Source organism: Syngnathus scovelli, chromosome 11 (assembly GCF_024217435.2).
Source record: "Syngnathus scovelli strain Florida chromosome 11, RoL_Ssco_1.2, whole genome shotgun sequence".
NCBI lineage: Eukaryota > Metazoa > Chordata > Actinopteri > Syngnathiformes > Syngnathidae > Syngnathus > Syngnathus scovelli.
The window spans coordinates 1388781-1414000 of NC_090857.1; the positions used below are offsets into that span (position 1 = coordinate 1388781).

At 41.3% G+C, this 25220-nt stretch overlaps 1 protein-coding gene across 1 annotated transcript; it reads right to left on the reverse strand.

Annotated features, from left to right (window-relative positions):
• Nucleotides 1–78: 78 nt before the first annotated feature.
• On the reverse strand, nucleotides 79–16077 carry LOC125977646 (immunoglobulin-like and fibronectin type III domain-containing protein 1). Its single transcript, XM_068652393.1, has 28 exons — nucleotides 15906–16077; nucleotides 12995–13067; nucleotides 10047–10166; nucleotides 9828–9970; nucleotides 9644–9743; nucleotides 9522–9566; nucleotides 9248–9284; nucleotides 8982–9171; nucleotides 8741–8867; nucleotides 8252–8524; nucleotides 7481–8089; nucleotides 6878–6991; nucleotides 6409–6522; nucleotides 5808–5912; nucleotides 4999–5103; nucleotides 4814–4845; nucleotides 3924–4052; nucleotides 3720–3861; nucleotides 3341–3634; nucleotides 2880–3176; nucleotides 2603–2782; nucleotides 2403–2531; nucleotides 2004–2312; nucleotides 1776–1861; nucleotides 1501–1693; nucleotides 1044–1340; nucleotides 644–970; nucleotides 79–555 (listed from the first exon to the last, which is right to left on the reverse strand). Exons 2-28 carry the CDS (start codon nucleotides 13038–13040, stop codon nucleotides 551–553), a joined length of 4548 nt encoding a protein of 1515 aa, XP_068508494.1. The 5' UTR covers nucleotides 13041–13067; nucleotides 15906–16077; the 3' UTR covers nucleotides 79–550.
• Between the last annotated feature and the right edge of the window lie 9143 nt (nucleotides 16078–25220).

Sequence of the window (25220 nt, forward strand, 5' to 3'; positions counted from 1 at the left end):
ACTATTTGTGGGATTGCCCTTAATTGTAATTTGGTAATGCGCCGCTAATGTTGGTTGTTGTTTTTGTTTGAATTAATAAATGAATAAATAAATAAATACATACAAATCATTATTTATTGAGAGTCAAAAGGTTTATTTACATTGAACTTAAAAACAATTTCATGCTTATCGATTAATGCTTTGGGAGTTAAACAAATCAGTCAACGGGCGGTCAGCTTTGATTAAATTGAATTTAACATGAATATACCTAATTGACACAATATACTGTTTGCTTTTAGACATGCACATTATAGCTGTGTCATCTGAAACTACCTTTTTAAAAATGGTATACGGTATTTGTAAAGCTCAGGTCAGGTCAAATTTTACTTGGTAGAACCATCAAAATATATATTGGTTTTGATTTTGAATTTTGAATTCTTCGACATCATTTTACAATCATTCATTTCATTGGTGTGTCAAAGAAAGGGTTGCTTCAACTGAAGATCAGGAGTCATTTCATGCAAGTGAAAATGTTTGGGTGGTCACAGGTCCTGCAGCTTCTGAGTTTTTTTTATTCTGGAAAAAATAGACAAGAGATTTGTGATTGCTTTATTCGACTCTAACACAGCCAAATCCTGTGCAGACTTCTACTGGTAAAACTTACCCCTAACTGTCAACTTGGTAGAACACTCTGCTCTCCCCATGGGGTTTTCCGCCACCACCTTGTACTCTCCGGTGTCCTTGGATCCGACCCTGAGTATGAGCAGAGAGCAAACTCCGCAGGTGTTGGAGATGTAGTAGTTGGTGTTGGTATTCAGGCTAACGTTGTCGCGAAGCCATGTGACATGAGGTGTTGGATCCCCCTTTAAAGCGCAGCTCATGTAACATTCATATCCTTGGGGAGCAACGTGCATTTTTAGCGGGACGAGAAACCTCGGGGGGCACTCGAGGTTGCAGGTTTTGGATTTTGGCATGTTCACTGTGAACCTCTCTGAAAACAAGTGGAGATGGGAATTATCTCTGATGTTATAACTCGTTAAACACGAACCTGCTATGTACCATACCTTTCTTGGCCGGTATCAGCCACTTTGGTGATTCGGAGGGTTTCGAGGCGCCCATGTCATTCTTTGCATAGACACGAAACCTATACTCTCTGCCCGGCATTATGTTGCAGGCTGTGAACCTATTGTTAAAGATGTGATCTGCGACGGTGTTCCATGTTCGCTTGCTGGAGTCTCTCTTCATCACCATGTAATACAACCTGTCATCAAGTTTCTCATCTGGAGAAGGTTCCCACGAAATGGTCACAGTGCCTGGCACATTTTCTTCTATTTCCACGGGGCCTGGTGGCTTTGGCTCATCTAGAATTAAAATGAAATCATAATGTTTGATTGGAAATACCTGAGCAGAGGGAGTCCTCTGTTTATTTCACCAACAAACCAACACATTTCATATTACAGTGGTGTCACAGGAATAGATCTCGGTCATAAACCGAGGACTCACTATATTACTAAAACTCACCTGTGACTCTTATTTCAATACTGAACGTTTCTTGTCCGACAATGTTCCTGACAACGATGGTGTAGACACCAGAGTCTGAGCGCACGGCAGAAGGAATCAAGAGCTGTGATGTGCCTTCCGTATTGCTAATCGTCGCCCTTCTACTGACCGGGACGTCGTCTTTCAGCCATGTGACTTCGGGCCAAGGGGAGGCCTGCAGGAGATATAAAAAATAATCACCAATAGAAGACGTGTCTTTCTCCATCTTGATGGTCCTCATTTCTTAAAACAATTACCTCAAAGTTCAATGTAAGACGTGCTGAATTTCCGGCTTGCACCACCATGAAACTCTTGATTTTGCCGTTCGTGAAGCGTGGTCTCACTGGGGAAGGAAAAGCCCAATTTATTTTTATTTCAGAGAGACGAGAGTTTCTCAATGAAGCCATTCTGTGTGTTCATTGAGGCAGGCACTTCTTTTAGACTTAAACCAGTCAAGCAAATGGGAAGAAAGAATAGTTATTCACCGGGAGGCGGCATTGCAAGGATGTAGTTATTCAACTCCTGTGGTTCTCCCTCTCCTCCATCATTGGTAGCAATCACTCTCACCCAGTACATGGCCATCGACTTCAGGTTTTTCACTGTGTAGAAATTTGTGGTAACTACGTTGGTATTGCAACGCTCCCACTCTGTGTCTTCTACCGGGCGGATCTCCACAAAGTATCCTTTGGCTTCGTCCGTGACCCCCTTAATGTCCTTGGGTTTGACCCAAGACAGACATAGAGTTGTGTAGCTAGAGTCGGTCACCTTCAAATCAATGACTTTTCCCGGAGGCTCTGCAAAGCACAAATTATAATCATTGCTGCATTTTTTTCAGTATTAGCTTAATAAAACAATGGCTGTTAATTTTTCAAGTTACCACCTACTTTTGGGATCTCTGGCAAAGACAAACTCTGAAGGTGTGCTGAATTCCCCAGCACCGGAGTTGTTTATTGCCGACACACGAAATTCGTATTCCATACCCTCTACCACATCTTTAACAGCAAACCCTTTAGCTGTGGAGGCAATTAGCAATTAAAACAAATCCAATCAAAAATTGATATTGCTCAAGGACATCCAAAATAACCTTTGATCATCTCATGTGATGGGTTGACTTGACCCCAGAGATTGCTTCCTTTTTTGCGCTTTTCAAGGTTGTATCCAAGAATACTGGTGCCTCCCGTGTTGGCAGGAGGAAACCAGGAGAGGTTGATGCAGTCTTTGAAGGCACTGACAACTTTTGGTGTTGATGGAGGTCCTGGGTATGCTGTGTACACAACCGATCAGCGTCTTGGTTTGAAATCTAGTCTTTTTGTTTGTGTTGAGGTAATTGAGGTAATAAATTCCCAATGACTTTGGTTTACCTTTTGTCCCGGCTTGAATGTCCTCCGTTTCCATGATATCGCTGGTGCCCATTTCAGTCTCCACACTGATGCGGTAGCAGTACCTACGACCGTGGTCTATGTCTGAGTCCCGGTATTTGGCCAGTGGACCGATGGGTCCGACCTTCTTCCAGGTGTTGCGACCAATCTGTTGCCTCTCGAGGATATAGTTATCTATCTGGCAGCCGCCACTGTCTTTTGGTGGTCTCCATTTGATCTCGATTGCGGAGGAGGAAGCTTCGACAATCTCCACAGGTCCCATCGGGGGAGTGGGCTTATCTATTGAGGGATGTTAGAGACATTAATCAGAAGACTGAAATATTTAGCACTGCTTGAAATGACAGTAGAACCTCCAATGTGTAATTGTGCCAAAAGTCATACAGTTTGGATCTTGGAAGACTATTTGACTTTGGAGGCTCCACTGTATGCACTTTAGTTCATACCTCGTACAATCAGTTCAGTTAAGGCCTCAGCAGTACCATACTCATTTTTGAGCTTTAATTTGACTTCGCCGCTGTCCTTGCGCTGCAGCTTGATCAGAAGCAAACGTGTGTTGCCCTCTGAGTTCTCCAGCTTGATATTGGCTTCATCCGAAAGCTCTTCCCCCTCAAGGAACCACTGAACCTTTATCGGCTCTCGTCCAATATAAGATAAACTGAAGGTTGCTCTGTGCCCCTTTTTCACCGTGACAGGGGTAATAAAGGTTTTTAATTCCTCGGGGTCAAATCTGGGTGGATCTAAAAAAAAAAAAATATGTCAACAGATATTTTAGGCACTGTATATTTTTTCCAACTCACATTGTGTCAGAAAATTGCAGCTTACCTTCAACAACCACCAAGGCCTCTGTCTTTCGTCCATCTGCTTCAAACTTATATTTCCCAGCAAATTCCTCTGGGACTTTGTGAAGTTTAAGCTTATGGTAGCTTCCTTCCTTTATAATGGTCATACCCTCATTCGACTTGATCTGGAAACAAACACAGTCTGATTAAATTAGAAAAAAAACCACATTATTTTCCAAGACATTACCTCTTCTCCATCTTTGTACCAGATACCCACGCAGTCCTCGCTGCTGAGTTTGCACACAAGTTCCGCATCTTCTCCGATGATAGCTTTGCAGTCATTTAGTCCAATGTGGAAGTGAACGCCTGGGTCTGAGGATTATTCAACTGGCAAGTTAGTATAGCAAAGCGTTTGTTTTTATCTGTCATACCGTGTGCATTTTAAGTTCACAAATTCATCCATGGGCGGATTAATGCACATTTGAGTATACTTACCTCATGAGTCCTTAAAAAGTTCCTTTCAAACATGTTCTACACAAACTAGAATTGAGATGTTCTGTAATTGAGGAGGCTATGGCAGAAGTCATTGTTTATCTTAAGGGTGGCCATCTTCATCCTTAAAATTTAAAAATCTCTTGCTTCTCTTGAGTTGCGTTACTCTGAAGCCAGCAGAAGATCAAATGCACTTTTGTGTCTTCTCTGTGCAAAATAGTTCACGTAGCCGCGGAGTTGTCCTCCATCTTGAAATAATCAAAGGGCATGTCCTCATGCAAACATGGCTGCTTGCGTCCAAAGAACACAAACAGTTGTACCCGTTGTGTTCATGAAAGTAATTGCTCTCAACGCACTGACCCATCCTCGATTAAGATGCGGAAAGCAAGCAAGACTGTTAACATGAATGCACACAGAGCACACAGTGTCTGCAAACACAGCACATATGAGATGAAGGTGAAAACACACACTCACACACACATTAAACAGTACATTACCTCCCGTCATCAGGTCTAATTAAGACGCAGATGCATTGCGTGGCGCACACACGACCCCGATATGTTTTCATTCGTTTGCGTATCAAGGCCTTAATTGCACGGGGTGCTCTCGCAAGTGCATCCAATTTCATTAGCATATCTCCAAGGCAGTCAGAGGTGAAATGCACTCCTGTCGAGAGACTGGAAAAGGTCATTTATTCAATTAGAGTTTGCACAGGCACTACATGTAAAGTCTGAAAACACATTAAAAGTCATTTTCTTATCAAATGACTTCATTATTAAAATACAATGAAGTTCCTCATGCATAAAGTCATGCAACGCCCGCCATCTTACCGATGATGGTCTCCTCGATCAGCGGCCCTTGCCTTACTCTGACACGCTTGCCAGCTGCCGGCTGTTCGTCCTCCTCTTCCTCACTCTCATCAACTTTATCTTTCCCTGCATGGTCCAGTGGCAACATATCACAGTCTTTATTTTTGTTGAGGTGACATCATGGGAAGTAGCATCACCAGTGTTTCTAATTGAGTGACGAGTATGGGTCAAAACATAACAACCCTAGTAACATTCACATTCGGGAGAAGTGCAATGGCAATGCAACACTAGGGTGTTAGTTAGCACGGCTAAAAATTTTCCTATTTCTGTAAATAAGGTGAAATTATGAAGAGCATAGGGAGAGAGGGTTGTTTTGTTGTCATTTAACAATGAAACATTTGTTACAATACATACTATCTATCACATGAAATGAAAACTTGGATATACATTAAAACGGATAAATAAGAATCAAGGCAGAGCTATTTGACAAATGGTTGCTAACTGAAGAAATACGGTCATTTTATACACCATTAAGCAGATACGCAACTCGGCGTCGTGCTCAAATGCAAATTGCCATTGGAACTTTGAAGCGGAACTCCACTCACGGCACACTTAATAAAAGTACTCAAAGTGAACACACACACACAAAAATGCACCACACGTCATTTAGATTAGGTCAGCATTTTCAAGACTTGACAAACGTGATTACGATATGAGGCTTTTGCGATAATGCTTTATATTAACCATGGCAAAATAGTTGGGTCATGACATTGTCAGTGCTACTTTGGCCTTCAACTAATCTACGTTGTGCAACCTCAGACATTCCTTACCAACATCAGCATCTTTGATGTCCCCGATTTTCTCTTTGGGATTGTTTTCTTTAGTCCCAGATATTTCACTGTTTTGCTCTGCTGTTTCCTCAGCATGATCATTTCCTATCGGTGATGATAAATGGAAGCTTTATCCAGAATATTCATAGGATGCTTAATATGCACTTGGATTGACAATTTAAAATTATTTTTAGAACCAATTCCTTGACCCTTCATTCAAATTGTCCATGGCAACGTTCTTCAGTTTCAACTCAGTGTTTTCATCCTTTGACATGTTAAGTACTTCCTCATTTTCTCCAGCCCCCTTTTAACTAAAAAGCCTGAGAGATTTTCCCAGAACGCTTTTTTTTTTTTTTCCTTTTTTAAATGTACCTCACTTTTAGTCAGCAGTTTCACTGTCAGATGATTTATTGGCCATTAAATATCTACTGGCGTTTCAAATTTTAATTAGGGACGTTTTTCTTTTTGGTTTTTTTCTCCAGATGTTTCACTTTGATTTTTGCAGTATTACTAAGTATAGTCAATGCATCTTTTACCCATAATATAAATGTTCATATTTTCATAGTCAAATAATCGAGTGCCTATGAAATGATCGACAGACCTTTCTTAGCAACAGCAGCGTCTCCGGCATCCGGAATGTTCACTTTGGGACACTTTTCTGTTGTCCCAGAGTTTTCACCTTTTTGCTTTGCCATTTCGTCACCATGATCATTTCCTATTGGTGATAATACATGACAGCTTTATGAAGAAACAATGCTCCTGAATGTGTTCTTATCTAAAAAAAAGGAGACTTGGGGCATACAGTACCTTCAATTGCTGAGCACTGTCAGCATCAGAACCATTTAAAAAAAAAGGGTTTTATTTTATGGAAAATCCATCAATTGTAGAATTAGATAATGTCCTTTTTAACCCTAGCATCCAAATCCTAAAATTATGTGAGACTGTCAAATTTGACTTTACATATATTGCAATATATTTAGCTCAGCTGCATTTAATTCAATGTTTTTATTGTCAAATAATTTATTGGCCATGGAAATAAACTAGAAAGTGCAACCTTAGACATTTCTTACCGACAGCAGTGTCTTTGTCGTCTGCAATTCGGCTTGCAGTGACTTTGGGATGTTTTTCTTTTTTCCCAGACTTTTCACTTTTTGGCTGTGCGTTTCTCTGGACCTGATCATTTCCTATTGGTGATAATCAATTCCAGCTTTATACAGAACAGTTTTTTTGGTTAACATTTGCTCTCATATCCGTTATTAATATGCACTCTTCACAATCACAATGGATACTTACCTTCACCTCGTTACTGAGCAAAAGTCAGCGTCACTTCCACTTTATATTTTATCATATTTTTGGGGGGAAAAATCAATCAATTTTTAGACACAGTTGATTGATATTTTCTCGGTTAAATATATATATATAGTATGCTGTATATATTGTAGGACATGGATTGTCTACAGAGTAATGCTGAACATCCATGAAAAAGCAGACAGTGTTACAAAGATAAGATTAAGAAATTAAGATTATGAATATAATTACAACCACAACATGAAATACAATTATACATGGTCTTCCAAAAATGTACGTTGTTGGAACACCATGTATTTTTTTTTCTCTCTCCAGGAATGCTTTTGTAAAATGAATTACAAAAACAGTCTCATCATCATACTCACCTTTACCTATGTCTTGAGTAGGGGGCCCATCTCCTACTGTTACTTTGTCTACCTCAACTGATTCCATAAATAAGGAATTTTCCCCAATTTCTTCAATCGGATCTGCGACATGTACATCAGCAACAATAGAACTGCTTCTTTGCTCTTTAATGGAAGCTCTCCTTGCTGGCTCTTCTGCAACCGCTTCCACCTTCTTCACCCCGGCAGGAGCTTTTGCAGCAACCTTGGCCTCTGATTTGGCTTCGACGGACTGCTTTCTAGGTGCCGGAGCCTCGACGGACTGCTTTCGAGGTGCCGGAGCCTCGACGGACTGCTTTCTAGCCGCCTGAGCCTCGACGGACTGCTTTCTAGCCGCCTGAGGTTCGACGGACTGCTTTCCAGCCGCCTGAGCCTCGACGGACTGCTTTCTAGCCGCCTGAGCTTTCAGTCGGGCAGCTTCCTCTGCAGCGTCCCGCTCCAACTGAGCCTTCCTCAGATTCTCCTCCATTTCTTTCTGGTACCGTTCTTGCTGCTCCTTGGCGATCCTCAACAAGTCGGCATCATCATCCACTCCGGCTAGAGTGTTTTTCCGAGCCGGTTCCTTTCCTATGCTGCTAGCCTCTTTATCCTCTGGGGGGTTAAAAGATATTAATAGATGACAGCATACCAAAATTTTTTATCCCACCAAATCAAACAACGGTTTTATGATTGATAGTCAGTCTTTTTGTGTGACTTTTCGATCGCCAATTGAAAATGGAAAAGAAATACGCACGATAAAAAATGATTCCTCACCTTCAACCACAAGCCAGGCATTACATGATTTGATGCCTGCTACAGCGGCGTAGATGCCAGCATCCGATGGCGAGCAATCGCGCACCATCAACTTGTGGATGAGCTCATCTTCTGAAACGGTGATTTCAAACTTTTTGCTATTTGACAGCGGCTCGTTCTTGCCCAACCACTTGATCTCATTCTGAGGTGCAGTTAGGACACATGTAAAGAGTGCATCCTGTCTTTCATCCGCCTTCACCTCTTGGATTTTAAGAGCAAAGTCGACCTCGGGTACTGAAGAATTAGAAAGGAAAAGCGATTTTCACTATTAAGGAATGGCCAGTCAATTGCATTGCAAGGAGAACACAACAAAAGTCGATGTAACATTTCCGTTTCATTCGCAGTGTTTTGCAGTACCCAAAACTGGAGTAGAAAGTTATGAATGCAATTTAACTCCGGAGCAGTAGTTCACCTGCTATTTTAAAATACATCACCATACTGAAGGTGTACCTTTAACGTTGGCAGTGAATACAGAGGCGCCCTCCTCATCCTTCGTGTAGAGGCCTCCGTCGTATTTTTTGTCAACTTGGATCAGAGACTGTCTTACTTCGTCGTCAAAGGCAAACCTTTCGCTTTCCTGAAGTTGTCAAACGCACAAAAAATCAGGGTGAAATTCTATGTGGACACTCACTGGATTTGATGTTTGTACTCGTTAATCCCAAAAGTCCCAAATGAACCGACAATCATGTACCTCTGCAATATCCATGCCTTCCTCTTCTTGCTTCATTTGCTTCAGTTTCTTCAACATCCCACGGAAATTGGTGTAGCCGTATTCCGCACAAATGCGCTCATAGTCTTTCTTATCCGCATTCTTGAGAATTTCCCAGATCTTCGCCTCAGGGGTGGCCATCTTATCGTCTTGCACTCCTACCTCGATAGTGCTGAGCAAGAAATCACCAATAAAATTGTTTTGAATAAGACTTGCGTTGAACATAGTACATGGGGACAGGAACTGACCATTTCTTCAGCTTTTTGCGAAGAAAGTCCGGGATATCTGGGCAGGACACAAAAATCAGTTGGCCATGACTTTCTTTAGTAATACTCCACACTTCTTCCATAATATGCAACAGAGTGGTGCCAATGAGCTACCTAGCAGATCAGATCTAGGTCAGAGAGTTAAGTTTACAACTTAATAATGTGTTTTCGTTAAAAGTTTGCCGCATGAACTTATCATCGCAATGTTTGTCCTGAAGAGGATGCGAGATATTTGTCATTTTTGTGACCATCTTACCGTCCCCGTATGTCTTTTGAAGTTCCTTGGCTTTGCAGAATCCCACTGTGAACAATTAATGAATAGATTCTTTTTCGTTATCATTTTCGCACAGGCTCTCAGTGTTGTAATATCCTAAATACCTTCAATAACGTTCAGGACGGCGGTGCAAACGGCTCGTCCGTAATCGTTTGTTGCATAACACTTGTAGGTGTCGGCATCCTCTGGGGCCACCTTGGGAAACTGATAAAAAGGCACTTTTCATTATCATTGAAAATTGTTTTCCTTTAGCAACGTTCATACATTTTAATGAGCGCCGTACTGTACCTCCAGCGTATGCTCGTGTGATGACTCGTTGTACATTTGCCGACAGGTGTCCGGGTGAAAAACGATTTCTCCATTTGCGCGGGTCCATGTGACGCTGGGTTTTGGATTTCCCACAACTATGGCTTTAAAGTATGTACTTTTTCCTGCGATTTATAATGATGCAAGTCATTCGTAACGATGACCATGCCATTGTTAAGTCGTAAAAAATGGGAAGCTGACCTTCTTGAATGGTAATTGCGATGGGTTTGCGAGAAAAATCAGGGGTTGTCTTTCCCTCTGGCAGTTCCGCCTCAAACTGTGTGATCATGACACCTGCCACTTTGGACTTCTTCCTGATTCCTAATCCGATGAGGAAAAAACATATTAACAACGAGACACGCTTTTCATGAAGAGTTAAGGATATTTGGGCTTTGTGGTGAAACTGCGGGATGAACTTAAATTCACCAGAACCTTAACATAGCTTCTCTTTAGGTTTCAAAATGAAGCATTCAAATGCCAAAGCATCCTTTTCCTTTTTTTGTGTGTGTGAGACTTTGTATTTTGAGGCTAATGCGATTTTATTTAGAGTATTATAAATTAAAATGAAATCTAAATCATCTTTCAAAGAGTTCATCTCAACACAAAACGTCACAATTGTAACATTTTAACTTTTTTTTATTTGAAAACTATGCTGAAGATTTAACCTTCACTTTATGTCGTACATATTAGATTATGATATTTCACACAGAAGCCAAATATCCCAAAGTTGTTATGAGTAGCGTACACACAAAGAACATTGATGAAGGCTATAATTCAAAGAGCAGGGAAAATGGAAAAGGCAGTAAACTTCTGAGTATAATTGTGAAGTGGTGTTCGGGGGAAATAAAAAAAAAAAAAAAAGCCCTTGGCTAAGAATAACAGTAATTACCATTTGGGCTGCAAGAAGGTTACAGCAAGTAGCCAACACATTATATAGTCAAGAAAGATTCACAGAAAAGACCAAACCTACGCCCAAAGCCATTTTCATTTCGTTCATTTATTTAATGATGGCATATGTTCTTTTCGGAGAAATTCTCTTGCTCTTCTTAGAAAACCATTAGAAAACCTCATCTTAGAAAACCAAACAAGACACATATTATGTTAACTACTCAACATGTCATTCCAGCTGACTGACAGCACTCGAACATGGTGGCCCTCCCTCCCATCACATCATGAGCAATTCACGTCTGACAGCAGGGTGGAGAAATACTGTTTATGCAGTTTTTCTCTTGCATTATCATCGAGTTTAACGAAACACAGCATTAATTTCTGTAACATTTGTTATTTTAACAGCAGTTCAAATAAAATGGATATTCTTTTGAACAAATCCCAGCTGAGATTTGTCAATGAATACGCCCGTTAAAATATGGACATAAACAGGATTGTTTATGACATATTTATAATCAGTCGTTAGCTGTATGTTTTCGCTTTACTTAAATCATTTTAGACGTTGACTGTGAGTGCATTTTTCTGAGGGAAGAAAGATTATACCACAAGTCATTCAACCCATGATGAAAGGTTGCGCAATAGCTACAGTATCATAAGGTCTCAGTTGTCAGTTAAATGAAATGTGTTATCTACTCTAGTGATTCCTCATTTCACTTATTTAGTCCAGAAATAATTGTTCTTACAACAAGCAATATACCGTATTTTTCCTATCTATGCCAGCAACAAATAGTAAAAGGCAGAACAGTTAAAAGCTCTTCCACTAGATGGCAGAAGGTCCAATAAACCAGTAAATCCACTTGACACCCCTTCATAGAAAGCAATTGTGATTATCAATTATCATGATGAAGTGAATATCCTTTTTGTAATATTTTGGTGTGCAATGAGTCCTGGTAAACTCTTATTAAAGCCCCCGTGGATGTACTCTCTACAGTAAAGCAATCATCAGATGATGATTTTCAGTAGCATGAACACACTGCTATATATTTCCATGCAAATATATGTTGGCTTATTAAGGAAAGCTCCAAGCCAAAACCAGGCATTAGTCACACTCACAACACGTTAGTTGCCAAACACTAAAATAGTTCGCTAGCGTTCCATCAGGTCAAAGCACTTTTAAATGTGACGTATTTCAAATTCTGGGTGCATTAAAATATCGGTGCTGGAATCAATACAGCCAGAATCTAATAACTGAGAAGAACTATAAGGTCTATTGGCATGTTTAGAGTATTTCGCAGTCATTCAGAAATTGCTGGAAACTCACCAAGGAACGAATCTCTTGATTGAAGACCCCGCCATGCATGCGACCAACCAACATGTACTCATGCGCTTACAAAAAGTGAATTGCACTTGCGGGGTTTCATTCGCACTTCACACCGCATACCTTTGTCATCCAGGTGGCCTTTCTCAGAAGCGTCGACTTAACGCGTATCAGGATGGTAGGAAAAGGAACAGGACAGTTTAGGGGAAATCTCAGAAAAAGGCCCAGGATGTGGAGACAGACAACATAGTATTCCACTTTCCCAGAGGATGGATGGCACAGTAACACAACACGCAATCCAGACATCTGACGTACATTGGTTAGTCACAAAATAATGACCATGATGTCAGCGGTATGGCTTTGGATGAATGCGACGTTCGAGATTTCACGGGATGATTTCTTGACAGTGCTTGAGAGAAAACGACTTACTTTGGGTAACAAGCAATTTCTGACAGCAATTTCAGCCTTGTTCCATTTTTCCCCAACACTCCAACACTCATTTATCCTTTGGGGGATTGCCCTCTCTTGCAGTGATGAGTCTTGCTTTCAGCATGGTTGTTAAGAACGCCAGATAAGAAGGAAATCATGTCTTTTCTGAGAAATTTCTTGCATTGTCAGGAGAGTTACACAACTCACATTTCCCGGGGATTGGTTATTTGTGAATCGGCTTGAAAAAAAAAAAATCGAAGCACAGTGCACCTTTTTTATTTATTCATTGTTTTAGGATATTTGTTCCAAAACTGCAAAAAAGACTTTTCTTGGGGGTTATTCTTCATTTCAGGGGCCAAAGAAAATAATGGTGGAAAAACTGTACCAAAAAAGATGACTGAATTTTTTCCTATTTTTCCCTTAGATAAACACTGTTGGAAACTTGGACGGAAACATACACAAACAACTGTGACTGATCCTGCCCAGAAGAGGGTGTCCCTGTTACTGCACTTACCCTTCTGCCTATCAGCAGCTTGATCCGTCACCTTTGACTTTTTCATCTTGCCGTTTGGAGATTTCCAAAGTTTCTGTCACCAAAAACAGAGGGAAACCGTCAGCATGTCATAAGGTACATGTTTTTTCTCTATTTGCTATATGATTCATACACTATAAAAACTTACCTTAAAAACACAACAACAAAAATACTGTAATGAAACAAAATCACTTGTGAAAGTTGACTTGGCAAGGTTTTTTAAAATTGCCCCAAGTTGAGTTGCGTTTACAGCTGTGGCATTTCTTATTTTAAATTTATTCTAAACTTACGATGCAACGAAATGGCTTGACAGACAAAGAACAATCATATTTAGCCTTCAATTTTTGCAATGAGGGCAGATTCTTGCAGCCAATTTCCCTCCAAGCTTGCTGTTACTCTGTGCAGCCAGTCAGGGGCAGTCACATAATTACGATTTCAGTTTGAGATGAGCGCCTCCCCATGGGAATTCCCCCCTGTTGGGAATGTGTTAATTCAGTCAGGCACTTGAGGCCTTAAATAAACAAGGTGAAGAGCTTCCAGGATTAGCGTCATAACACGGACACTGTTAAAGCCTCGTAATGTCAGCGCACTTGAGACCTAGCTTAAATGTGACCACTGATCATGATGTGCGTACAACATCGAAGTATTCATACGAGATCCACAGGTGCAAAGGAACATTACGGAGCACATTGTGCGTCATTTCGTGTCGTGACTGTTCCTTAGCGTTCGTGAAAGCATTTGACCCTAACCTTCCCAGTGGACAATGATACTCAAGTGTAGTTGCAGCTATGTATAGGTTTGGCAAAACAACTTAAGTTGAGTCAGTGAATGGGTGTGGAACTTGACATGAAATGTTCAAGCCTTAAATTCTTTGTGACTAACTTGTAAAACTCACAAGTTGGTGTCCTTTTAATTTAAGGTAGCACTCGGACTGCCCTCCCTACATAACCCAAATTTGTGCGCAGTGATCTATCACACAAACCTATGCTAACGGAGTTGTGGCACATTTGTCCAAATGTGGTGATTTTCATTTTGTATACTGCAAATTGCATGGTATTAAATTGTTTCTTCTACAACAACCTGGTATTGATATGCAATGCGGGTCATTGAAAAAGCAAAATCCAGTAGGATTTGCCATTAATTCCGAGAGACGTGATTTTTCTAAAAGCAAATAGGAGTTGTGTTGACAAGTGCATCATTACGTAATACAAATGCATCAAATAAATCTCCTGCAATGCATTTCGGGGGAACACGGCTCGCCTTTTGCGAGTGTTTTATTTCCAGTTGGATAAATGTGCAGACGTGCAGTATAATGTTGGCCTTTAGCAGCAACAGTGCTTCTTGTTGGAAAAACACATTCATTGAATACAAAACATGCTGGAAGAAAGATGAGTCCTGGCAGTGGGCCTCTTTTCATTAAATGCACTCTCCCTTTTTACATCCAAGTGTTTGGCTGAGGCTCTCATCTTTTTAGAAACCTCATATTTCTTTAAATGAAGAATGCATTACAGACAAAAATATTTGCCAGCCTCTTTAGCTTTGATTCTAGAGAGCCAATTGATACCCTTACAAGCCAACATGCTCCCAAAATGTTCACCAAAAAAATATACATTAAAAGTCAGCCAATTCCAAACATCAGCATGTGTCGCTAACTAAAGAATTTACCCAATTTCTTGGGCTTCAGAATAATGCATATGTGCCATTTTGCCTCGTGCTCCCACTTGCTGTTTACTAAAAATGACTGCGAACATCTCATGACCAAAATCTGAAAATAGGTGAGCCGGGACGGTCATTCATTTTAGATTCATGACAATTTGAGGCCAATCCTTTTGTTGCGGTTTTCGAACTTTTCCTTTTCCTATAGCTGCCCACTTTCATGCTTGAGGTATTCTTGTTTTAGTTTGATGTTTAACAAAGAACTTATTAAAAACGACCCAATCGCATTTGAGAAGCTAAAATTCCCTGCAGATCGGAATAGCTTTTTTATGACATTTGTGGAAACACTAGCCCACCTAAATTTAATAATATCTAATGTCTTTGGCCCTCGCTACGTGACAAGTGTTGGTGGTCCAGCCACCTGGTGACTGGACCTGGTGACCGTTAATGCTCGACACAGCATCTGCACCTTCTCAAATGCCCTGCACTGCATTCCTTGGCTCTGCAGAACTTGGCCTGTTGACAAGACCTCGTGGTGACAAATGATTACTAATGGGCATATTTGAACATCCCTGTGGATTTCTACATTTGGTTAATTGCGGCAGGCTGACAAAGTGATCCGTGCGGAGCGGGTCGAAGGCAGCGGAAAACGACAGGTTGTCATTTGCGGCTGTGAACTCCTGGCTTTGCTTTCAGTGTGAAGTTAGACTTCAGAGCTGCCATCGGAATACAACGTGCTTCATGTTTGCAGCCTCACTGGTGTGAATAGTATCAGCTGCTTGTTTGTTTTTAGTGTGAGGAACAATATCTTGTTTATCCCATGTCTAACCCTCCCCTCTGAAGGCCAATGAATCAATTTGATACCACCGTCTAAAGTTCATCAGACTGTCACACCCTCGCAGCTCCTGACTCTCCATTGCCTGGAAGCAACTTACCAGTTTAGAAAGCGTGACATTCAAAGTGAGAAAGGCTTTACGCATTATTAAATTGATTCCACGTCAAATCTATATGCCAAAGCCTGCCTTGGGTGTACGTCTAAATGAACCCAACGTCGTGGTATCGCATAAAACGCGACGTAAATACCGCCGGTAACTTTATTGGTCTTTTAAGCTCAAGTGCTGGCTCATATTCATCACCTGAGTGCTTTACAATGCAAGCTGTTTAGAGTGCCTATTTGTATTCCGGAAATAACAAGCTTCTGTGCATTTTCCTCATCTTCACATGAAAGGCCACCTACCTGCTTCTAGTCCTGGCTGCTGTTTTCAGTGTATAGATCCCCCCCTCCCCTTGGAAGTGTGCAGGTCTGTGCTTGATGCTTCTCGTCCTGACCACTGCCACAAGCTCTTCAGACTTTTTTGCCTTTACTCCAGGACACGTTGATGGTGGTTGGGCAGATGGGGCAGGGAGGGGGTATCTGCAGAAGGGTGGGGCAAAGAGCAGGTTAAATATCTCATATTGAGTCGTTTGTCCTTAATGACTGAAGCTGGAAACGCTTCAAATCTTTTTGGAATGTCCTGTTTTGATACTTTGATACTAAAACATTCGTGCTGTGGTGGTCTGTGTTGTTTTAGTAGACAAAAATGCGAGGCCAGTTCATGTTTTTAACTTCACTTCAATATCTCTCTAGCTAAAGCCTTGAAATGATTTGAATGCATATTTTGCCACATTAGATGGGAAAGGGTCAAAAGTGTCCTTGGCTGTTATTCTGGCTGCTTTGGGAGAATCCCCTTGTCGGGGTTGATCCAAATTTTCTTATGTCCTGTTAAGACACGCACATCAACAGATTTTATATTGATCAATCAAAGTAAATATTGTCAATCCTATCCAGTATATGAGTATTTTTCAAATGTTGACGCAGTTTTCCCGTTGCAACGAGTTATGTGTGCAAGTGCCAATTTGACCCAAAGCACCATGGTTGCAAGTCTTATCAAGATCATTCTGCAGCATATCTGGGGCATGCCCTGCCAACCCTAATTGGAATGAATGCAAGTGACAGTGGCCACAAAATGATAAATTATACTTTTAGCAAGGAAGCAGTGGTCACATTATTTCCAAGCAAACAAGAATAGCCCACAATGGTGCCACAGCTATTGTTCTTAAAATAAAGGTTCAAGGCTTTTGCTTTTATTGCCAACTGTTAATCCAGTTAGATCTCGGGAGTTGACGTGTACTATTTTTAGGACCCAGCGTATGATGAGCTTTGCCAGGCATGCATTGTCCGCAGACGTCTGTATTATACACCGCGGTGCAGCTGTTGACGTTTAATGCTATGAACATCTCAATTATGTCTGAGAATAACGGCTCTTGCTATTAGCGACAAAAAGAGTCACAAATACACATGAGAAGATGACTCTATTAAAGAATCATCCAGAATCGAGAAAGTTACAATGTGGGCCCAATATGGACCGTGTGACTGTTTAACTGTTTTAATTTTAGAATGACCCTCCTCCTTTAGTACATGCTGAAAATTAACACTTGGGTTAGGATCTCATCTGCACATGTGAGAGACTCAAGTTTAAAACATAAAAATACAGAACAATGAGCAATTTTATTTTTATTTTTTTTAAGATTGTTGCATGCCTAACTACACGTTAGAATTTGCAGAAATTGTTTAAGTGGCAAAACAACAGTTGCGTCATTCAAGCAGGAAGAAAACAAGATTAATCTGTCACACTTGAGCACATCATAGCTGGCTATTGAATTAACAAGCAGTGCATTTGAGAAATATGTGAATTTTGTTTGAAATTTTAATGTCTGAAGAATTTTAAGAACTTACAGTCCATCTGATAGCACGAAAACATAAACTCTTAATGCTTAAGCATACATACATTTTCACCAGCTGCTTATCTGGCTAGCTCGCATAGAAAGATGACCCCTCAGGCACGTGGGGCATGGTTGGCCGCTTTCAAAGACCCCTTACGCCATCAGCTCAGCGTCTGCATGAGATTGCGTCGGCGGAGGGCAGCATAAAAACAAGCTCATCTTCATGAGTTTGTTTTGCTCAATCAATAGTGATGCTTTGGACTTGAATGCAGATGTATTCAGGAATAAAATATGACCGAAAACAAGGAACAAATTCAATTTAACATTGAGGGCAGTATCATTTATTATAAGTACTGATTGTATTTTAATTGTATTCAATTACTGAAAGGTTGCTTTTCATTTCTAAAATTGAGTTGCAACTATCAGTGTGTTCATCGACATCATTTTTCTACAGTAATTTGTAAGAAATGATCCCATCTCGAATTTTCCTGTTACACTGATAAGTTCAACTGGCTGACAGTCATCCATCTTCATCACAACTTGCCAGGTCCATGTCAACACCACTGATGGATGTCTTCTTCACAGCCAACACACTGTATGCGCAGTACATATGTTCGTATATGCTTACATCATCACCTTTGCAGATTTGTTTTTCCCCCGCTAAAGTGTTTAGCTGGAATTATTTGACCTACTGACCTCATACTTGACACTCCACCCCCTCTACTTCGCTCTTGCCTTCATTCCCATCACTTTATTTTGCGCTGTCTACTCTTTTTTTTAATGCTGCATATTTTTCCTCCTCACTCTTGTACTGGTTGAGAACATTCATAAATAAATAACAATGCTGTTTAATTGGTACACTTAAGATCCATTTTGCCAGAGTGATAAATGTCTCTTTGTCTCAAGTGGGATCACTATTTTTATTTAGATTGCATAGTGCTAGTGTGAGATTTGTTTTATCCACAGTGGATAGATAACGCTGAGGCTCATGCATTATAAGAAGTAACATCAAAGTTGCATAAACTGCATTTGTCTTAGAGGAGAGTCCCATTTGCTCCCAATTTTGCTCTGCAAAAAATGTGATAAAAAAATAATAAGGATTCTAATGCTTGATTTAAGCTTGCTTGGAAAAACTCCACCAACGTCTTTAACAAATGAATAGGACTATCAATAAAGTTGTATTGTATTTTTTAAAATGATAAAGAAGAAATATCTTGACTGACAAACAACAAGCATATCAACATGAAATATGCTTGAATGATTTTTTACAAGCAATGCATATATCGTCACATTCCTTATTAATCATATTCAAACGAATCTACAAATGACATCTTTAAACACGTCCTGCAAGCGCTACCAAAAGATGAAGTATTTGATGCGCTGGGTTGGTTACATTTCTCAGGGGGTCACATCATGGAGTCTCACATGAGCGGATTGTATTCCTGGGCCTCACATTAGCCCAGATGGAAGCAGCATGTTCTATGTGCCATCGCTGGGCCCTGCTGATAAGCCTGACTTCCTCCGTGATATGATATTAAAGTAGGATTTCTCCCACTGGCTCGTGTACACTATATGTGCGATCCACATGGAAGCACACGTTCCACACGGAACGGAGCTGATTTAAAAATGGTTTGTCTCCCGCTTTTGTAATCTGCATGGGGAAGATTCTGGTGTGAAGATGCATCATTTGACGCCTGTGAGAGATAAATCTATATTCATATTTTTGGGAAATGGTAGTGGTGAATTTTGTAAATATACAATTGTGTAACTTTACATTGCCTAGCGATAGGTCAAGCTTGGTGACAACTTTGGTGAGACTTTTGTCAATGGCGTCGGTGAGATCGGCGTGTAATGTTGACTTACTTATTGCACCTCATGAGTCAGAGGCAATAAAAACTGACCCCGTTTTACATGTGTCGTTTCTTTGGCAAACATTTATATTTCCGTTATAGTCAGGGAATGGAAGTTGCTGAAACACGAGAATGATGTTACATTTGCAGATTTTATGCAGCTGTGAATTTGACACGCTCTCCGTGGAACGTTTACTGGCGGGGTCTGAGCGCTAATTTCACAGGGCGCTCGCAAAGATTGCCAGGCCCGAGCATCACTTTGGATTATTGGCGGGGTCTCAGATCCAAGGTCCTTCGAGCTTCGTGAGGAGCACGGGGTTGATGTTTTGTGTGGCCTCAGTGGAATTCACTCTTAATCATGTGCTTCAGAGAGATGGGCAGTAATGTCGCTATTTTGAGCAGAGGAACATCCCAAGTCGTTATCTGGCACTCTTACGCAGACAAGGTTTATGTTAAACTCATCAAGGCAATCTGCTTCTTATTCTTTTTACTGTCTTTGTCTAGTTTCTCCGCCACTGTTCAGTGTGTTGACATTTAACTCAAGTTGCCTTTGGTTTCTCCGCCGCCCCTCTTTAACCGCAGTCATAAAACGCTGGCTGGAGCTGACACGCAAAGCTCGGGGGAAGATCGTAAATATGCCACCTGTTGCCTGTGCCAGTTGAGGCGCTTTACTTGGCGCTTTACTTGGGATTGCGCAAAGTTAACTATTAAAGTTGATTTTTTTTTTTTTTACTCTTGCCCTAAAGGTGTTAGAATTTGCAATTTCAGGAAACTTGTTCCTAGATTTGTGAATGTTGGATTGTCCTTAAACACGGCGTTAGCATATCAGGCTGGACCATTTTTTAGACAGCTTCAAATCATTAGCAAGTGTTTTTATTTTTAGGAGAGCTCAAAATGAACGTTGTGAGACAGTGAAGGTGTCTGAGTATAGTTTTGCCAGCGAGTCGGTCGGTCGGGGTTTGGTAACGAGGGAGAGGAGCTTGCTGGCGTGTGTCTGTGGGATGAAGGCCCGAGTGAAACACAAGCGAGACGTTTTGGTGTTGCCATCATTATGGCCAACGTTCACTTTCACTGCTCGTCCTCATTTGCTTACTTAAGCAGATGCTCCAGTGTATTATTTGCCTCTTCTCTGCTCCAGGAGGGTGTTAAGTGAATTCGCTGATGGCTGACAAAATGTTTTTAGGCTCGCGTTGGCGGGTGCCTTTTCGCATGGTTGTGCATTTTATATTTATGGTTAGGCTTGATGATTTGATAAGTGCTACCAGTCTTATTTTTAGTTAATTATTTCCATGTACTGATGAGGTGCTGCTTGTTTGCTACACTGATCAGCATGATATCAGTGAGGCGTCAAACCACTTTAGTGTGTATCCACATTTGTTAAATCTCTGCTGTGATGTCAAAGTTAACTTTAGTATGGTTAGGAACGGCAATGAGGAAAATGAAAAGTGCCCCTGCTCTGAGCAGCTGATCCATTGGCCCAGATAAAGTGTCTTTTTTCTGCTGTTCCTCATTTTGGTCCTATACCGCTTCTACTTTGCGATCGCTTATTGCCGTGACTTGGCTCGTTCAGTCAGTCAGTGACTAATTGACAATTAGGCTCTGTCAATCACGTGCAGGCGCTTTCAAGTCAACGTGAAAACGGCTCCCAATTCACATCACTATTTTTCACGGTCGCCGTTTGATTCATTGATTTTGCGGCACACTGCCTCAATTTGCGGGACGCTTCAAGTGCTGCACGTGCACACGCAACACACATGAACCATTCACATCTATTGTTACGTAATTTACCCGGGGAAATGAAAAGAAGGCAAACGCACAGAGAAAGGCTAGAGCCGAGATTCCAACCTGGAACCTCAACACTGGTGAGGCAGATGCGATCATCGTGCTGCCCCGCATTATTTCTAATTTGTCCAGTTGCCCATGCTAAAAATGAGCCACGTCAAGAAGGGACTTGGCACTCTGTCTTTTGCCACATTTCTCAAACATTAAACAATGAGCAATAAAAAAAAACAACAAAGCCAAGTGGATTTGACAGCTTTGACTCTCACAATAGTTCTGCTATTATTACCGGTTTTAATTAGAGGGTAGCACATGTCCTTTGTAGATGTTGAGTAGGAATAAAGCCCTCCTGTTAATGTATAAAGACCTCACAGCTTTGTGTTGACACAACAACATTGTTGATCTTTCTCATTGACTCGGTCCTCGGAGGCACTAATTGCCGCGCTTTCTGTCATCATTATAAGCTTATTTACTTTTCGCGCCGACCTTCCAGCCTCAAACAATCGCTCAGCGAGGGGGAAATCTTCTGGCACCGCGCTGACAATCAACGGAAAAATGTCTGCCCGCTCATCAGTTTGTTTTGTGTCCCCGCCTGCCTGCCTGCCTGCGCGATGATAGATGGCGCGGCGGTCCAAAGCGTCTGACCCACTTCAACCTGACTCCTCCGCTACAGTCAACAGAGTGGCCTTTTGACATTTGAGCCAGCGGCGTATTCAGGCGCCAGCAACCTCTATTTTGTCTTAAGATGCTGTGACAGTGGTTCTACTTTGCATCCGACAAATCCTTTGGGGATACATGGACACTCGCGTCTCCCTGCCTGCAAACAATCATCTAAAATCGAATCTAAAATAAAAACAAATCCATTTAGCAAGAAAAAAAATTTTCTCCAACGAAAATCGAGTCAAAGTCACTGGTTATTTTAGTTGTTAAGCAAGTTCGAGTTCAGTTTCAGGAATAATTTCTCATTACAGTTCCATAGTTTAATTGCTTAAACTGATTCCTGTAATGTTTTTTGTTAGATTCTGCAAATTGGACTTAATCACACATTTGTGGGATGTGGATGGGGATGGGGGTGTTAGTGGACACTGACAAGTCGGGATGAGCTGCGAGCGTCTTTTTTAAGAAAAAGGTGGTGTCATCCGTCACCTTTTACACTTTGAGTGCGGGGAAGTGGAGCTGCAGAAGTGTTAGAAAGTCTGGCGACACTCTCTTTATCCTTGGCTTATTTTATGAAAGTCAGTCAAGCTCATCTCCGAGAGGCAGACAATTGCTTTCATCGGCTGCAAATATGGTCAAGTGAACCGGGAGACATACAGCACATCTATCAGCACTAGAAATGAGTGCTGTGAACGTGAGAATGCCCGTGCGTGCGTGTGCATGCGCGGGCACGCATGCTTGCAGGCCTTAAAATAGTCTCGAAACGGATACCCAGTACAAGCAGAGGCTCAGATTTCTGCCCAGACAAATTGACGACAAGACTTACAAGAATACACGCAGAATGTTGGTGATATGAAAAGTCCGCAACTTGTATAAAGACCTCAGCCCTTTTCCCTTTATGTAAACATAGACTTTAAGAAGAAATACAATGTTTGGAAATCACAATGGTATTGTTCTATTGATATCATCACAATAGATTATAGATCAATTAAGGGAAAATGCAGTTTTGTTCATGTGTAAAAGCAACATTGCACTATAAGCTGAAGGTGTTTGAATGTTTAATTTATTTCTCTCTATAAGAGAATAGGCACAAATCATACAATAGCATAAAAAATCTATAGATAAGCCGCACTGGACTATAAAGTGCAGGGTTCAAAGCTTGTGCAAAAGTATCAGCTTATAGTCTGAAAAATACTGTATTTTTTTTTTTTTTAATGTAGCGTATTTGAATTGACCTCAGAATCATCATTTTCTGTTTTCTCCAATGGAGACGTCATTCCTTACTGACTTCTGGTTTCTGCATTGAAGACCTTTTTTGGTGTCTTACAACCCACTAGATGGCACTGTGTCACCTGTGTGCTATGTGTCACGCTTTCATCAGAGACACAGATTAATACCTCAAGATATTTGAGGTGCTGCAGGCAGGTGCAACCTCCAACACCAACCCTTTGAATTCATAGACGCCGGACGACAACGCCCTTTTTCAAGCCCTGCTGTATTGGCGTAGTTGCTGCGACCCTGAAGTATTGATTACTCGCATCACATCGCATAATGCCTTGGCACATGTTGATTTATGGCCATAGTATAAAGTCCTCCATTTCATAATTAAAGGCACACTATAGTACTTTGTATAAAAGGCCAACATTGGATGGCATCATTCAAGAGATGAGAGCGTGTTTCTCGAATTGCATCAAAGGTTGATGATGATTTAGAATCGAAACACGACTTTTGTTTCACCACTCCCACTTCCATCCTCGCTAAGGATGACAACCTTGCCACCTCCACATTATGCCCGGCTTACGGCAAAGCTGGTCCAAAAAGGCGGCAAACAAACACGCGGCATCCGGGCCGTAATTCATCAGACGATGCCGTGGCGTTATTAATCTCTCTGCCTCAGCCATCATAACTCTTCCTTATAGGAGCCATTTGAGTAGTGCAGTGTTGCCAGGGACAGGAGCGATAACTCTGCTGTAATAATGGACCTCAGTGCAGCTTTCCTGATGGATGAGGTTCCCTCGTCAGGATGTATTCGCGTTAAAAACATTTCTGTAATGAAATGTTTGTCTCTTATAAGCCTTGGGGAAAACCAAAACACCCCAAGAGACTGAAATTCCTTTCCGCTTCCTTGAAAGTACCCCCCGGTTATCACTATGCAAAACAATTTGTCCAGATGATCTGTGGAAAAAGGCTTACATTTATTTCAGCCGCCCAGTGGGAGGCAAATGTTACTCCGACAGTGCCAGAGGTTAGGGGCGTTTTTATTTCAACAGGAAGAATACTTTAAAGTCATGTTCGTTCCGGGAGGCTGCACTTTATCCACACTCGGGTTAACGTTTTGGCATATGCTAACATTAGCTGGAAGCTGAGAGGTGTTGTGGCACTCCCGCTGTGCCGGATAGATTCATTTAACTCGTATGGCATCATCGCTAAAGCTTTTGCAATGGAGGCCATTTAGAAGGGCGGATCCTTTAATAGAATTATTTTGAAGTTTATCTCAGCAGCTTCCTTTCCGATTGCTTCGTGCTGGTCTTGGCTGATCGACGGACAACACGATTGAGTATTGATCTCGTCAAAGTTTGATGGTCAGGAAAAAAAATATCACACTTGTTCGACTTGTATTTGATAGTCATTTGAATAGTACGTCACATGAGCTTCTTTCAACTCTTTGAAGATGCTGCTCAGTCAGCTGTTTGGCCACATTCTATGTTATATCAGGTTTTGCAGGCCGAGTTTGTTCGTACTATCTCCGGGCTTGCTTTGACTGTTTTGCTCTTTTTCCCTTAATGAGCTGTGGACGAGCACCAAAGCTTGTGGCTATTTCAGACCCAAGATTTGGGGACAAATGTGCCACCCGCTAAAAAGCACTGTGACTGCAGAAGTTTTAAATCAGGAAAATATGCTTGATGTAAATGAAGTCTAGCAAAGTTGGCTTGAAAATAGTGTCGTCGACCATTTGAACGGTTGGCCATTTGATGAGCTTTGAAACGGTCCACCTTTGATGAAGCCTCGTTGTCAAATATCTGAAGGGCTTTGTCCTTCTTGGCTTTTTGCGCTAAATGCCATCTGTCTGGTTGTTGCTGATGAGCACGCTGATAAGCCGGAGAATAATAAGGCAGGTAGACACTTCCCCATCTCGGGTGGAGAAAAGGGCAATTGGGAATCTGACTGAGAAATTAGATGGCCTTTTCTTACTTGACCTGTGCTACTCATCCAACAGTTGAGTCATGTGAGCGATGTTTGAGTGGAGCGCTCGTGCAGATGCGCGGCGACGTGGTTCAATGACTCACGCGCCGTCTCATTTCCTCTTTAAAAGCTCCTTCGCCACAGGAAAAAAGACAAAGGGAGAAGGTGTGCATAGGCAAGACATCCATTCTTAGCCATTTCCACAAAGCATTAATATTTAATTTGGTACACATTCTATTCATTTTCCAAAGTATCCAATTGTACCCACGCCTACAAACAAGCAGTAAACTATGGGTCAGTAATTGGTGGCCAGAGAATAA